Source organism: Eleutherodactylus coqui, chromosome 2 (genome assembly GCF_035609145.1).
Source record: "Eleutherodactylus coqui strain aEleCoq1 chromosome 2, aEleCoq1.hap1, whole genome shotgun sequence".
Taxonomy (NCBI): Eukaryota; Metazoa; Chordata; class Amphibia; order Anura; family Eleutherodactylidae; genus Eleutherodactylus; species Eleutherodactylus coqui.
Genome location: NC_089838.1, coordinates 5,235,018 through 5,249,331, shown reverse-complemented (window position 1 = coordinate 5,249,331; position 14,314 = coordinate 5,235,018). Strand labels below are relative to the sequence as shown.

Sequence of the window (14,314 nt, the reverse complement as noted above, 5' to 3'; positions counted from 1 at the left end):
AGGAACACACCACGAGACCGTCCGTCTTGGAGATGCTCTGACCCATTCTTCTATATTACACAATTTTGCCATTATCGCAGCAGTGTGGGATGTCAGCAGGAGTCGTCGTCCTGAATGGAGCTCGTTAAATAAGGGCAAGGTAGTTGAAGACTGAGTTTAGGTTGTGAATATACCAGACGCGTGAGCTCTGTGTCTATTAGACTGATACAATGCTCAATTAAATAAGAAGCATGATAACTTTCAAGAAGGATTATATAGTCATTCTGATGTGGATTTTCACAACAACACCAGCCTCATGAGCGCTAAGAGATCTATTTAATAATGTATGCACTTGTGAAATCTAGTGATGGAATGGTAGACGTGTATGTTGTACATTCATATAGCAAACTTATATTTTTGTTTAGGTGGAGGATAAAGTATTCAAACATTTCTGTGAAGAGAATGGTATGCTGAACATTCGGGATTATGAGGAGGAGTATTTGAAGCAACACCAAGAAACTGATAAGAAGAGGTATTTTTAGCTAAGATTACATTGATAGTTCACATAGCATTTTAGCTCCTTAGTTGCTGTTGATGCGAGGCAAATCAAGCTTACAGCATCTAGGCATTGTTCATTGAATTTATGTTAATTTCTCGTCCTGTTCATTGGGGGACACAGCAAGACCTTGGGTATAGCTTCGGCCACTAGGAGGCGATGCTAGGCATAAAAGTATTACTCCTCATACTACCGATACCCCTCCTGTAATCACCATCGGTTTTTAGCTTAGTGTCTGCAGGAGGCAGACATGTTTAGTGTAGGTCTTCAAGACAACATCGCTTGTGGGAATATGGGGAGGCAGGTCTGCAAGGTTACTTATGCTGTGCTGTTACGCCCGACCCAAAGAAGAAAAGGTGGCTTGATCATGCCTTGTGCAGTAGATCGTAGCTCACCAGCCATAGCCTGGAGCAACACCCATCCTCCATGATGGCGAGTGTGGTGGGGAACACTACTGCAAACGTAGGCCGTGCCGGAAGGTCGATGTGGCCAGGGACAGATCTCTGGGATCTTTAGGAAGAGAGGTTGAGTATGCAGAGGTACGTATATTCCTCTTTCTCTGTCGACTCTCCTTCTCCCCACTCTCCTACAACTGCTGGAGCAGGGGGCGGCTGGGGGCGATTTGTCCGTGGGAAGGCCTTCCCCCAGCCCTCCACCACTACCACCACTTTTCTCGGTCTGTTTGCTGAGCTCTGGGCCCCCGTTACTCTTTTTCTGTGGGCATTGCTGTTGGACGACGGCCTTTGGGGTCACCGCTTCGTGTGATGGCGCCTCTTGGATTGGGTAAGCTCTGCCTGAGGCAACGTCCCCCTGTGCTGTACCTCTCCTGCATTCCCTTGTGCAGCCATACTGCCCAGTAATCTGTGTTAACGCCGTGCCCAACCCCAGACCGGAAAGTTCTGGACAGGCTATAGCCAAAGCCAAGTTTTACGCCTGTGCTCGGACTCACCCTTTGTGTGGTGCTGCGATTTATGTGTCGCACGGCGGCTAGTGACAAACACTGCTCCGTAGGAGATAGCGCTAATTTAGCCCCACCCAAGGATGGGCCTCTGCTATGGCGCAATCTCTGTTTACAGGAGTGACGCAGGCGGGGGATGTACAGATTTTCACGTACTTGTGTAATCTTGCCGTAACATAAACCTTCTTGTGCCTGATTAGAGTTATGCAGTTGCTCTGACATCTTTGTAAACGGCCAACCCTAGTTGACTACCCAAAGAGTTGCCATTTCCAAGACTGGACTTTTTCGAAAACCCATAGGCTTCATGCAAAGGGTGGATCCTGTGGACATTGTCACAGTTTCAGTGGGCTGCTACTACTGGTATTTTTGAGTCATGTGTCCCCATCTTCCATTCTCCCTGGTAGCTGTAGCTCCCACACATTCGCCTACGATGCTTTCTTCTCGCCCTTCCAACAGCGGTACAGTCATTTAACAACAGGCTTTCTGGCTAGGACAGGCTGAAGAGCCTTTTGGCGCAAATCCTTTTCACCCTACAGCTACCAAGACAGCCGCCGTTGCATGGGGGTTGGTGGAATACACCGCATCCGAGCCATGCTACGCTTCAGCTCTGCGGCCTTGAGCAGGACATTGGTGCCGGAGTACTCCACATTCCGGAAGTCGGCTGCCTTTACAACTCAAGACAGGAAAACGTGAACCTCTCTCCGCAAGTTTTCCAGCCATGGTCATCATGGGTCTCCCAGACATGATTGTGAAATGCAAGAAGGCCCCAGTGCTCTGACGTTTCAACTCCATTGCCGCTGATGACACCACAGCTCTTTTCTGGATACTTATTTGTACAAAAGATGTTACAGATGATTTTTTTTCCCGCCCTGAAGTCATGTGCCCGCCTTGGCTTCCAGTCTCCTGAGCACGAGGCTCTATCAGGTGGACTTTTCTACGGTCGTTTTGTCATCAGGAGAAGGTCATTATCCACCTGTTGCATATTACCTCACGGCAGGCGGTCTCGGGATCCACGTCAATGAAGACTTCAGTTGTCACCTTTCTCGGTGGCGGCTCTCCAAGGAATGCGACGATCACAGGTGGGTTCGGTCTGACTTTCCAAGATTACCTCCCTCAAGTGGCGTTCTTCGGTCGCCCTAGCTTTATACTCATTCTCTGAGCGTGCTGGGTGTCTAGGCATCCATTAACGCCAGTCACATTTGAACAGCTGGTTACGCTTTCTTTACACATGCGGCTGCTTATATTTTCCCACCCTCAAGGGACTGCTGTAGAACGTCCCAAGGTCTCACTGTGTCCCCCAATAATGCAGACAAGAAAACAGGATTTTTGTTATAACTTACTGTAAAATCACTTTCTCCTTCTGTTCATTGTGGGACACAGCACCCACCCAGTCTAGTATTAGAACTGTAACATAGACTCCTCTTGGTTGGGGTATTCTCAGTGCGGTCGCACATGGTAGTAGAATGAGTTACAGTTCTTAAGCATTGTTATTTATTATCTATTATTGTCAGATCCTACTGACTGCTCCAGCTGCTTGCATACAAACTGAGCTAGCATGATGCCTGCAGGAGGGGTATAGCTAGTAGGAGGAGTAACACTTTTTATGGTTAGTGTCGCCTCCTAGTGGCAGAAGCTATACCCAAGGTCTTACTGTGTCCTCCGATGAACGTGACGAGAAAGTGATTTTATGGTAAGTTATACCACAAATCCTGTTTTTCTAATGTTCCTTTCTTATAGGCTGGAATTTGAAAATCAAAAAACAAGATTAGAAATTCAGCTGGAATACAGCCGGGGACAAGTGAAGAAGGAAGCAGAAAAGACTGCGAAGTTGAAGGAGACCTTGCACAAAGAAGGAGAGGAAATAACAAAACTTAAGAAGGTACAATAAGCTGCTGTGTAACAAAACCTTTTACAACACATGAGTTATTATAGTCATCTTAAAGGGGTTGTCCAGAACATCTGCGTTTTTTTTTTTTTTTTGTGATCTATCCTCAGGATAGGTCAATAGATGATCGGCGGGGGTCTGCAACCCAGGATCCCTACTGATCAGATAATTCCCAGAACCGCTGTCTGTATAGAGAACACAGAAGCAGATTCAACGTACATTTCAATCATATCCATTGAGCAGCATTCACTTAACAGAGGCCCAAAGAATGTCCTTTGGTGATCTTCTGCGCCTGTATATATCTGTATACCCTTTTTCATTCTTTTTTTTTTTATAGTAGGCTACACTATTCCGTAGAAAAGTGTACAGTTAGGCCAGCTTCCAAGTGGCGTATTTGCACATTCAATGCGCAGAGATTAGAACACATTGATTTTGTTCACACTTCCATATTTTGCGCTCAAATTTCGGTCGCACAGAAAAAAAAAACGCAACATGCTCTATTTTTCTGCATATTTGCGCACCAAAGCTCCCCACAGAAGTCAATGGGGCGCGTGCAAATGCACATCCAATACGCAAGACAATGTGTGAAACACTGGAAAAAGAACACATCTGGAACTCATTAAGATAAATTAGCCATTTCAATCACATCTTAATTTGTCGTGCATCAATGAACATGCCTTGCCTGCACAAAGTACAGTAAGTACGCAGATACACGTGCAGAAAAGCCTGGTTCAGTGTGCAAAAATCCTGCACTCATTCGGGTGCAAATAAGCATGCAGATGTATAAAGAGGGCCTTAGAAGAGCAACAATGGAATCCTATGAATAAGTTGTAAGCCTTTGTCAGAGGTATGCTTCAGGGACTTCTCCCAGTATATATATATATACTGGGAGAAGTCCAGTATATAATAAAAGCTACAAGACCTGATGTGAACATAGCAAGATTAATATTGATCATTAAGCTGTGTTAATATTGCTCTTTCCACATATAAAACATCAGAATTACTATTCCTGAATAGGAAATTGAGTCAACGGTCATAAAACCTGGAGTGGAAATTCTAGTTTTCTAGTAGCAAATAGTTTGTGAATAAAAGACCATTTGAAGGAAGACTCCTGACACACAAGACGTTTGCTTGGCAGGAATACTATGAATTTATAAATAAGTGTTTTATCATCTGTATGATTTGGGGGACACCGCAAGACCTTTGGTATAGCTTCTGCCACTAGGAGGTGACACTAAGCATAAAAGTGTTAACTCCTCCCATTAGATATACCCCTCCTGCAGACATGAGCAAGATCAGTTTTTTGCTTGGTGTCTGTAGGAGGCAGACATCTTCAATCCCTTCAGGACTACAGGAATGTGGGCACACAGGGCAGGCGGGACTCTCCCTGTTTCCCACGAGGAGGGCAGATGGCAAGTGTTGCTAAAGTTGTTAGTGACCCGCCAGCCAAAGTGTCCCTATCCTGGAGCACTCCTATCCCCTCTAAAAGACGGCAAGCAGATAGGGCTCACTGCTGGAGATGAGGGAGCATTCCCATCATCAGGAATGGCAGACTAGGTGAGTAGTATCTCTCCCCTTGCTATCCTGCCCCCGTAACAGGAGACCCCTCCTGTGTCACTGGCCTGCCTCTGGGTTTTTCGTGCGGCGTGGGTAATTGCCTCTGTGCAACCTGTTGCTTCTTATTACTTTGTATGGGCGATTGCTTGTAATGCAGCAGCTGCGTGCATTGCAATGGCAGCTTGTATTCGCCACCATTGCAGCGGCCGCATGTTTTTCTTGTTGCCACGCGGCAGCTACATGTTTTCCACTGTCGCGGCGGCCGCAGGTTTTCTCCGCCATGACTGCGACCGAGGGTAATGGCCACCATGGTAGCGGCTGCATGTACTGGTGCCTCAGTGCGGCTCATGTAAGGCCACATGCGGCCGGGTTTTTCTTTACCGCCACTCAACTCTGCTGTTTAGCTGTCGAGCGGCACCTATGCGCGCGCTTGGAGTTCTCCAGTTCGGCGCTGCTCTAAATCTAGCCCGTGGGCTTTCGGACCTAGTCTAACAGGCTGCGATTTTTGCAGCCACGGAAGTCAGATGGGGTTCCGCGTCCACGAAGAGCCTTGCAAGGATAAGTGTAGTCGCCACATGGTTCAGGATATCTGCTGCTTCGTGCCAGATGCATAATGCTGCTGTGCAGCTCTGTGGTAGTGGCGGCGTGCCGTCTGCCACCATGCAGCGTTTTTCGCTGCTAGTGGCAGTGACCCCGGGAGGTGGTCTTTGTGTGGTGATGTGGCCTGTGTGTTGCACTAGGCCAGTCACGGGCACTGCTCTGCGGGAGGTAGCGCTAGTTAAGCCCCATCCTGCGGTCTGAACTATGGCTGGCTGCGCAGCTCGTTTGCTCCCCACCCCAAACGCTGTGGCTAGGTACCATAGTCCCTAGTCGTCTCCTCCTTGCCCATTCGAACTCAGCAGGATTCTGGGCTTGTTGAGACTTGCGGTACCTTCCATACCGGAAAGAGTACTCGCTCAGGGATCCTCTGGATCATCGCTCCCTCATGTCTGCTCCGCAACAGGTTGAGTCTTGCCTATCGGTAACTGCCCGTTGCCCCTCATGCAGCTCTGTGCAGCCAGCCTACCACAGTGTCTGTGTTCAGGATGACAGGCAGATAGGAGCGGCCAGACACACATACTATATGCGCTCCGGCTACAGTAGGAGATATTCATCCAGCTGGAGAATATCTTGTCACACAAACAACAATGTTCAACCTGTTGGTCAGCAGAACTCTGGGCTTGCTGATGCCCGTGGTACCTTCAATACTGGGAAAGAGTACTCTTACAAGCATTCTCTGAAATCACCACTCCTCATGTCTGTGTTTCGCACCGGGTTAAGCCTTGCTTGGCTGCTAACTTCCCAAGGGCCCCTCCTGCAAGTCTCTGCAGGCAGCCTATCGCAGTGTCTGAGCCCAGGACGATGCGCAGAAAGGGGAGGCCAGAGCCACGTACTATGTGCGCTGTCTCTACTGTACGAGACTTGCGTCCAGATAGAAATTATCTCGCCTTACGGACAGGATTGTTCAAATGGGTTGTCAGCCTCACTCCATGCTTGCTTAGACCTGTGGTGCTTTCCATATGGGAAGGGTAGTGTACACAGGAAGCCGGCAAATGAGCTTGTGGCACAATGTTAGCGTGTCTGACTCCTGATCAGAAGGTTGCACACTCTGGAGCCAGTGAGCCCTTCCTGACGGCTAGCTCTCCTATAGTGGCTCACCAGGAGTACCTTGCAAGCAGTCTTGGTGCGATCTCTTTTTTTTCGGAGAGCCGCGGGCTGGGGCATCCGGAGCCACATACTATGTCCGCTGTCACCACAGTACAAGATTTGCATCTAGCAGAGAATATTTCGTCTTACGTACGGTCGGGTTCTTTCTACGTATAGGGTGAGTCTGGGGTCCCAGCTCCAACAGGGAGCTTGGGGGCTGTAGATCCGCCTACTAGCTTCCCTCCGGTCAGCTCTATGGCATGCTGAACCACTATGGGTCCAATCTCTCTCAAGGCGGCCTCGGTACCACAAGGCGTCTAGGTTTCTAGAAGAATGGACTGCTAGTTCAGTCAGCTGTGGGGATGTGGGTAGATCGTCTGTAAGGCATGCAGGACACCTGTTGTGTCCGATCTGCTGCCAATTAGGATCAACAGAGGTTTCTGACTCAAGTCCTCCACTATTGTGGATGGCTGGACGGTGGCAGTAAGGAGCACTCTGTAATTTCAGAGCAGTCTCCAGCTATGCTACTTGAGCATTCTCCACGAACCCTTCCTATGCGGGTGCACTGCGTAGGGGTCAGGCCCAACTTCGGAGCCTGTACGACATCTACTTCACTAATCCGAACATTTGGATGTCTGTCATCCTCTACTGGTTCAGTTAGTGGCAGTCAACTTGTTCTCTGGCTGACACACCTCCTTTCAGATAGATGAGCTTGCGGCGGGTGTTTGCTGGGGGTCCTTAGCAACTACGCCAGGACAAGTCCTTTTTTTTTTCCTTCGTGGGACAGATCGAATAGGGACGATCACAGCGCAACTTCCCATATACGTCGGACTCTTTGCTTGGCCGGCTCAGACATACGTGGACTCTGTACCTGAGGTTATTATCACTGGACACAAATGCCTTTTTTTTTTTTTTTGCAAGGTTCAGCAGACGAAGCGCTTTAAATCGGGCAGGTCCAGAAGTACGCTGCATTATTGCATGCAGGAGACTGTGACACAGGAGATACTTGTACTGTTAAATTATTGGCACTCGTCCATCCCTACTAAAGGAGGCAGCAAAATTCCCAAACTGGTGTAGTTTTGCCGTAATTAAAAATTTTCTGGTGCCTCGTGTGAATCAGGCGGTTGCAATGAGACCTTGATACGGAGCTAGCCGTGGTTGACTACTCAATAAGTTGCCATTTTCAAGGCTGGACTTCTTAGGAAAAGCATAGGCTTCAGAATGGATGCTGTGGACATCGTCACAGGCTGACAGGGAAGCAGCTGAATATGACTTCAGGGCAGTCGAACCGAGGACCTGTCCCAAGATTACCTCTCTCAAGTGGCATTCTTCGGTCGCCCTGGCTCTCTGCTGGTTCTCTTGACAACCCAAGTCATGTCCTTGGTTTATCCCTGGTGGGCTCTATGCACTGCCGCTCTGCGGCAATACAGAGTTACCGTACCAGAGACGTCATATCTTCAGGCAAGTTACAGTACATATTACTCGGATAGCTGATGTCAGGAGCTTTCTCCCAGTGAGTAAATGGGACTGTTACTCTGTCTCTGAGCATGCGGGATGCCTAGGCATCCGTTAACGAGAGTTGCAGTTAAAGAGCTGATTGCGCTTCATTACACAAGCGGCATCTTGCTTTTTCCCACCTCCTTGGGTACTGCTCTAGAACGTCCCAAGGTCTCACAGTGTCCCCTAATGATAGAGATGAAAAAACAGGATTTTTGGTATAACTTACTATAAAATCTATTTCTCGTCCTGTCATTGGGGGACGCAGCACCCACCCAGTCGGGTATTAGGACTGTAACGTATACACCTCTGGGTTGGAGTGTTCTCAGTGCGGTCGCACATGGGGTTAAGGCCCATTTACACAGGACTAGTGTCGGCAAACGATACCTGACACTCATCCCTGTGCTCCTGCAGGGAGCTAGCACAGATGGCTCGCACACAGAGCGGCCAGCAGGGGGCGGGGCAGTGCAGGAAATTTCTCTCCTCTTGCTCCCCTGCCCCTCTCCATTGAGATACACAGCGGCCGTTCGCTACTGAACGGCGGCTGTTTAAACTGCATGATGAGCGGTGAGCTTCATCGCTCATCTTTTATGCTGTATAAAGCTCATCGTGCAGCATTTTACCGCAGTTTTGCACAGTGTTTTTATATGCATGTTGCAGCGTTTAACAGTGTTTAACACACCCTATCACTTTGATGGGTGATGAGATGCACTAAAACACACCAAAATACAGCAGACAGCTCAAAAATCGAGCGCTGGTCTACGAAGCCCCATTGAAATCATTTGGAGCGTTGTACTGCGATTGACGGGCTCTGTGCGAGCAGCCTAAAGCCCTGATTTCTTGTAGAATGCAGTTTAATTACTAAAGTTTCTTGCTGTAATAGGTTTTCTCATCTCAATTAGGAGGAACAAAGAATTCGCCTTACAGTGGAGGAAGTTTTATCTCAACAGCAGCAGCTCAAAAACCAGCTAATGCAAAAAAAGGCACAAGTTGTGGATGCTCAGAAGTTTGTTGATGAAGTACGAAAGAAGCTCCTGAGTGTAAACAGGTAGTGAGATGTTCCTCCAGTCAGAGACATGTCTGATTATTGGTCTATGTGCTGGCACTCACTGAAGAGTCCCAGCGCCCCCCTGGGACTTCTGTGTACCATTGTCTTTATTATAAATGCTGTATGTGTTTGTTTCCTGTAGGGAAGTGGGCAAGAAACAGAAGGAAACAATGGTGGTTGAAAGCAAGATAGAAGAGAAGAAATTAGAGAGACACAATTTACTTTTGGATTGCAAAGTGCAAGATTTGCCGATTAATCTCCTAGCTGGCTCTCTGGATGACATTATGGAAATTGAGGTAAGTGCATCTATCTAATCCATTGTTTGTACTCTTCACATTTTGCGCTAAGTAATGGGTAAATTAAATCTTCAGGTGATTAAGTCAGGTGGGGACCTAATATGTGTCTCATGAGGAAGAACTGGATTTGATCCAGTAATTCCTGGGTAACCAAACAGACTTTATTATACTGCACAGTTGGATAGAAGGGGAGGGTCCAGGTGTCCATCAGACCCCCCGAGTAAGTATCCGTCTTGTTTGTTTGATTGGATTGCAGACACCATTCTTAGATGGTTTCCCTGAGCTCTGGAGTTTGTGTTTTTTGCTGCTTAGGTATCCTCATAATTCCCTGCACCAGTTTCCGTACGTCTTTCCTCCCTTCCCACTAAATTCATGTCGTCTCAAAAAAGATCAAAATTAAGGCCTCTCAGTGATTCTCATCACTCCAGACTGGCCTCAACACACGTGGTATGCAGATCTGGTCGACACACCGTGTTGCCTTCCTCTTTGAGAACATCTTCTCTTACAGAGGGGACCCCTCTTCCACCCGAGTTTTTCGCACTTTAACGGCATGGCGGTTCAAGCCACCATCCTGAGAGCCTGAAGATTTGCTGAACCCTTCTCTCAGACTATGATAAAGGCTAGAAAACCCTTCTCTCAGATTTACCATTGTGTCTGCAAAACTTTCTTCCTCTGGTGCGAGCAACAAAACTTTCATCCTATGCACTTTTCTCTATCCTGCCTCCTGTCCTTCCTCCAGGAGGGTCGGAAAATGGGCTTGGTCCTCAGCTCCCTGAAAGGGCATCTGTCGGCACTGTTTATATTTTTCCAAGGCCCCCTGGCTTCCAAGTCATTACGTTTCCGCAGGGGGTCGCTCACACTGCCTAAACATACCATTCTCCTGTCTCTTCTTGAGACTTCAATCTGGTACTGGGCGTGCTTCAATCTCCTCTCTTCAAGCCCCTGTGTGGCATCACAGTTTGTCTTTTGTCCTGGGAAATGGCCTTTCTAGTGGTGATCACCTTCATCTGTCGGGTTTATGAACTAGCAGCCTTGTCAGCCAAATCTCCTTTCACAGTCTTCCATCAGAACAAGTTTGTCCTGCATCCTGTGCCCAGCTTTTTACATAAGGTGGTGTTGGCCTTACACATCAATGAAGACCTCACTTTGCCTTTGTTCTGTCCCTCTGCTTTGCATCCAAGGGAATGCGCTCTCCAAAAATTGGATCTAATTCGAGCGCTGCGGATCTTTCTCTGATGTTCCGCTTTCAGGCACTTGTTTTTTCAGATGCCTGAGCAGTGGCCTTGCAGCTTACAAAGCTGTCCTATCACATTAAGGGCTCCCACCCACTAGCGTTTTTTTACTGCGAAATTCGCAGTGTTTTTTTTTCTTCTGCAGGGGTCTTTGGGCTATGGGACATGCAAAGCTAAAATCGCGATCGCGCAAAATCGCGATTTTGCGCGATCACGATTTTTACATCACAAGTCCCATAGACCCCCTGCAGAAAAAAAACCTGCGAATTTCGCAGTGAAAAAAAACGCCAGTGGGTGTGCACCCTTAATCAGGTCAGCAGTGGGGGAGGCCTAGCGTGCCAAGGGCAGAGCGCCTCTCTTCTGGGTTACTGCACATTCTTCTTGGGCAGTGGGTACCTCTTCCGTGGTATGCAATGGTGCTTCCACTCCAAATTTGTAAGGCTGCTACATGGTCCTCGCTACACAACATTTCAAAGTTCTACTGGGTGCACAACTTATATCTGCAGATGCCTCTCTCGGGTCGAAGAGTTTTATAGACTACCATAAACTGACTGCACGTGTAATCATATATTCTTCCCATTTCCCGGGGACTGCTCTGGAACGTCCCATGGTCTTCAGCTGTGTCCTCCAGTGAGTTGTACGAGAAAACAAGATTCTTGTACTTTTTGTAAAATTTCTTAACTCGTTCATTGCAAGACATGGCACCCTCCTAGTTCGGTTCTGAGAACTTTCTGATCTCTCCCTCCTTGCTGGAGCATTCTTCCCGGAATCGCACATGGTTCAACAGTTTCTTACAGTTTAAGGTGTTAATGTTTTCATGCAGACTGTTTAACCTTTCTCGTCCCTATCATTGGGGGCCACAGCCTAGACCATGGGATATAGCCACTGCCCTAGGAGGCGACACTAAGCAAAAAAGTGTTAGCTCCTCCCCACCTGGCTATATCCCCCCTGCAGGCACTCAGCTAATTAGTCTTTAGCTTAGTGTCTGCTAGGAGGCAGACGTGGAAAGAGCTATTCGCGGGAATCCGGGGAGTCGGGGCTTTTCCCTGGCTCTACTGGCCTCCCGGGGGAGACGCAGGCAGGGGGTGTCTCCACCACTACTGCGGCGTCTCACCCAGAGAAGAAAAAGGGGCCCGACCATGCAATGCGCATCTGAGTCGGTTACCCGCCAGCCATAGGGCTCCCCCTCCCTGGAGTAGCGCACTGTCTAACGGTGACGCGTAGGGGGCAGCACTGCTGGAGTGGTCGACGCAAGGCAGGCTGTGGCTCCCAGGAAGACACCCCCCTTGGGACTATGGACGGCGCGGCAAGTATTCCGGCGCAGACAGCGCATACCTTAAGGAGCATCAGGACGCCGGCCGTGGCAACGGCGGTGGCAGCGGCGATGGCAGCGGCAAAGGCGGCGGCAGCTCTCCCGCCCAGGGATAGAAGCTTGCGTGTTGCAGGACGCCGGGGCGCCGGCCGGCAGGCCACTTCCGGGCACGGCGCTCCGGGGGGCGGAGCGCCGTCGTCACGGCCGGAAAGCGTCACTTCCGGGTCGCGGAGACGCTTCCAGGCCACGCCCCCTCCGACCGGGGTGAGTTAAAAAGTCCGCCGGACAGAGAAATGGCCGCGCTCCTGGGACACTTCAGTTGCTACACCTCTGAGCCCAGCACCTGCAGCTCTCTGAAGCACACAGCAGCCTTCCAGCCGTGCAGCCCTGCAGCCCTGCAGTTTTCCTCTGCAGTTTCCTTCTGCAACGGAGAAAGCACCCGGACAGCAGCAGCACCTCCTGTCTCGGGCACCAGCAGCAGTAATAACTCCGCAGCAGTCCCTGCCACAGCACCTGCCGGGGCACCAACGCCGCGAGATCGTATGGTACACCAGCGTCGACTTCCGACAGCATCCAAGCGTCAGGACCAGAGGCTCCAGCTGGACCGGGGGAACCGCAGAAACAGTTGCTAGACCGGGTAAGCCCTGCCCAAGGCAGCACTTTGCGGTGTTCTCCCCTTGCCCTCCCCGTCCCCCCTGCAGGCATTCCTGTAACGGTACTTAGCTTACCCGCTACCTGGGAATTGTTTTCTGTTGCCATGTCTGACCCTAGATCAGAGGGTTCCAGCCCGGCCGAGGGGAGGGTGAAGCGTTACGCTTGCACTACCTGCAGCGTTAAGTTCGCTTGCGGACAAGTCGACCCCCGCTGCGCTAGATGTGCCGCGGTGCGTGCAGCTCCAGGGACCCCGGTGCCCCCCGCCGCCCCTGTGGAGCCAGGGCCCGAACCCCAACGGGCGAGGTCCCTGGCCGCTGCCGTTTCTGGCTGGGCCACATTCTCTGCGGCGATTTTACGCCGGTTAGAGTCCAGCTCAGACGCGTCCTCCTCGGAATATGCACGAGGGAGGGCACACAAGAGGAGGAGGTCCCGTAGCAGCGAGGACACTCCCCATAGATCGCGCCACACCGGGAGGTCATCTAGACCCTCAAAGTCCAGACGATCCAGGGACTATCATGGCTCTCATGGGTCCAGGGAGTCCGTGCATACTAATCATAGATCAAGGCATTCTTCACGGTCCCGGTATTCTGCGAGACCAGCCCGGGCTCGCCATGAGTCCCCTCGAGCATCTTGCTCATGGGCGCCCCGTGATACGGCGCAAGCGGCAGGCAAGGGCAGTGGGTCTGAAGACTACGACCACTCTGCAGGCTCGTCAGTTTCGGAACTAGACGAGGAACAGGTGTCGCGCCTAGCCAGCCTAATGTACGGCCTGGTAATATCCATAAGAGAAACCCTCCAAGTAATGGAGGAAACAGTGGAGACGCCTCCTTCCGCGGTGTCATTTAGACAGCGACAGGTCTTCCCAGACCATCCGGATTTTTCGGAGGTCCTTAACAAGGAATGGCAGAACCCGGATAAGAAATTTAGGCAACCCGGGAAGACTCGGGAAAGTACATATCCATTCCCAGGGGGCCTGAAAAAGGGTTGGGCGGTACCTCCGGTAGTTGACCCGCCAGTGTCGCGACTGTCTAGAAGTTCAGCACTGCCAACAGCCGAGGTAGCAATGCTGGCTAATCCTCAAGACAGGAAGCTGGATGCGTTGGCAAAAACCGTGTTTTAAGCCACAGGCACCGCCTTACAGCCGATGTTTGCGGCCGCATGGTCAGCAAGGCATCCATAGCCTGGGCCAAGCAGGGCCAAGCAGCTACGGAGAGACACTGTAGCAGGCGCTCCACCAAATGAGTTGCTCAAACCGACAGACAACGTCATACAGGCAAACAAATTTGTATGCGCAGCAGAACTAGATGCAGCCAAGTTCGTCGCCCGGGCATCCGCTGCATCGGTTGCGGCAAGGAGAACTCTCTGGCTGAAAAAGCTGGTCAGCAGATACAGCATCCAAGATGGCCCTAACAAAATTGCCATTCGAAGGAAACAGGCTGTTTGGACCTAAACTGGATGACATGATAAAGGACGCTACAGGCGGCAAGAGCACGTCGTTACCACAAATGCCGGCAAGAAAGGAGAAGGTTCCACTAAAAAGGAAACCGTTTGTTGTAGATCCTTTCGGCGTTTTTTTTTTCATCCCGCCCAGGGTCGGGGCAGTGGTCCCAGTCTACAAGAACCCCGACGGACGCAAAGAGGGGCCCCTCTTTCA

The 14,314-nt window shown here is 50.1% G+C and overlaps 1 protein-coding gene across 3 annotated transcripts in view; it reads left to right on the top strand.

Moving 5' to 3' along the window:
• Nucleotides 1–14,314, top strand: part of SMC1B (structural maintenance of chromosomes 1B) — an 86,335-nt gene that overhangs the window by 39,209 nt on the left and 32,812 nt on the right. For all 3 annotated transcript variants that reach the window (XM_066590208.1, XM_066590206.1, XM_066590209.1), the window contains exons 15-18: nt 405–511; nt 3,231–3,372; nt 9,021–9,166; nt 9,309–9,462. In XM_066590208.1, the coding sequence (XP_066446305.1) occupies nt 405–511; nt 3,231–3,372; nt 9,021–9,166; nt 9,309–9,462 (549 nt within the window). The remainder of the gene's footprint in view (nt 1–404; nt 512–3,230; nt 3,373–9,020; nt 9,167–9,308; nt 9,463–14,314) is intronic.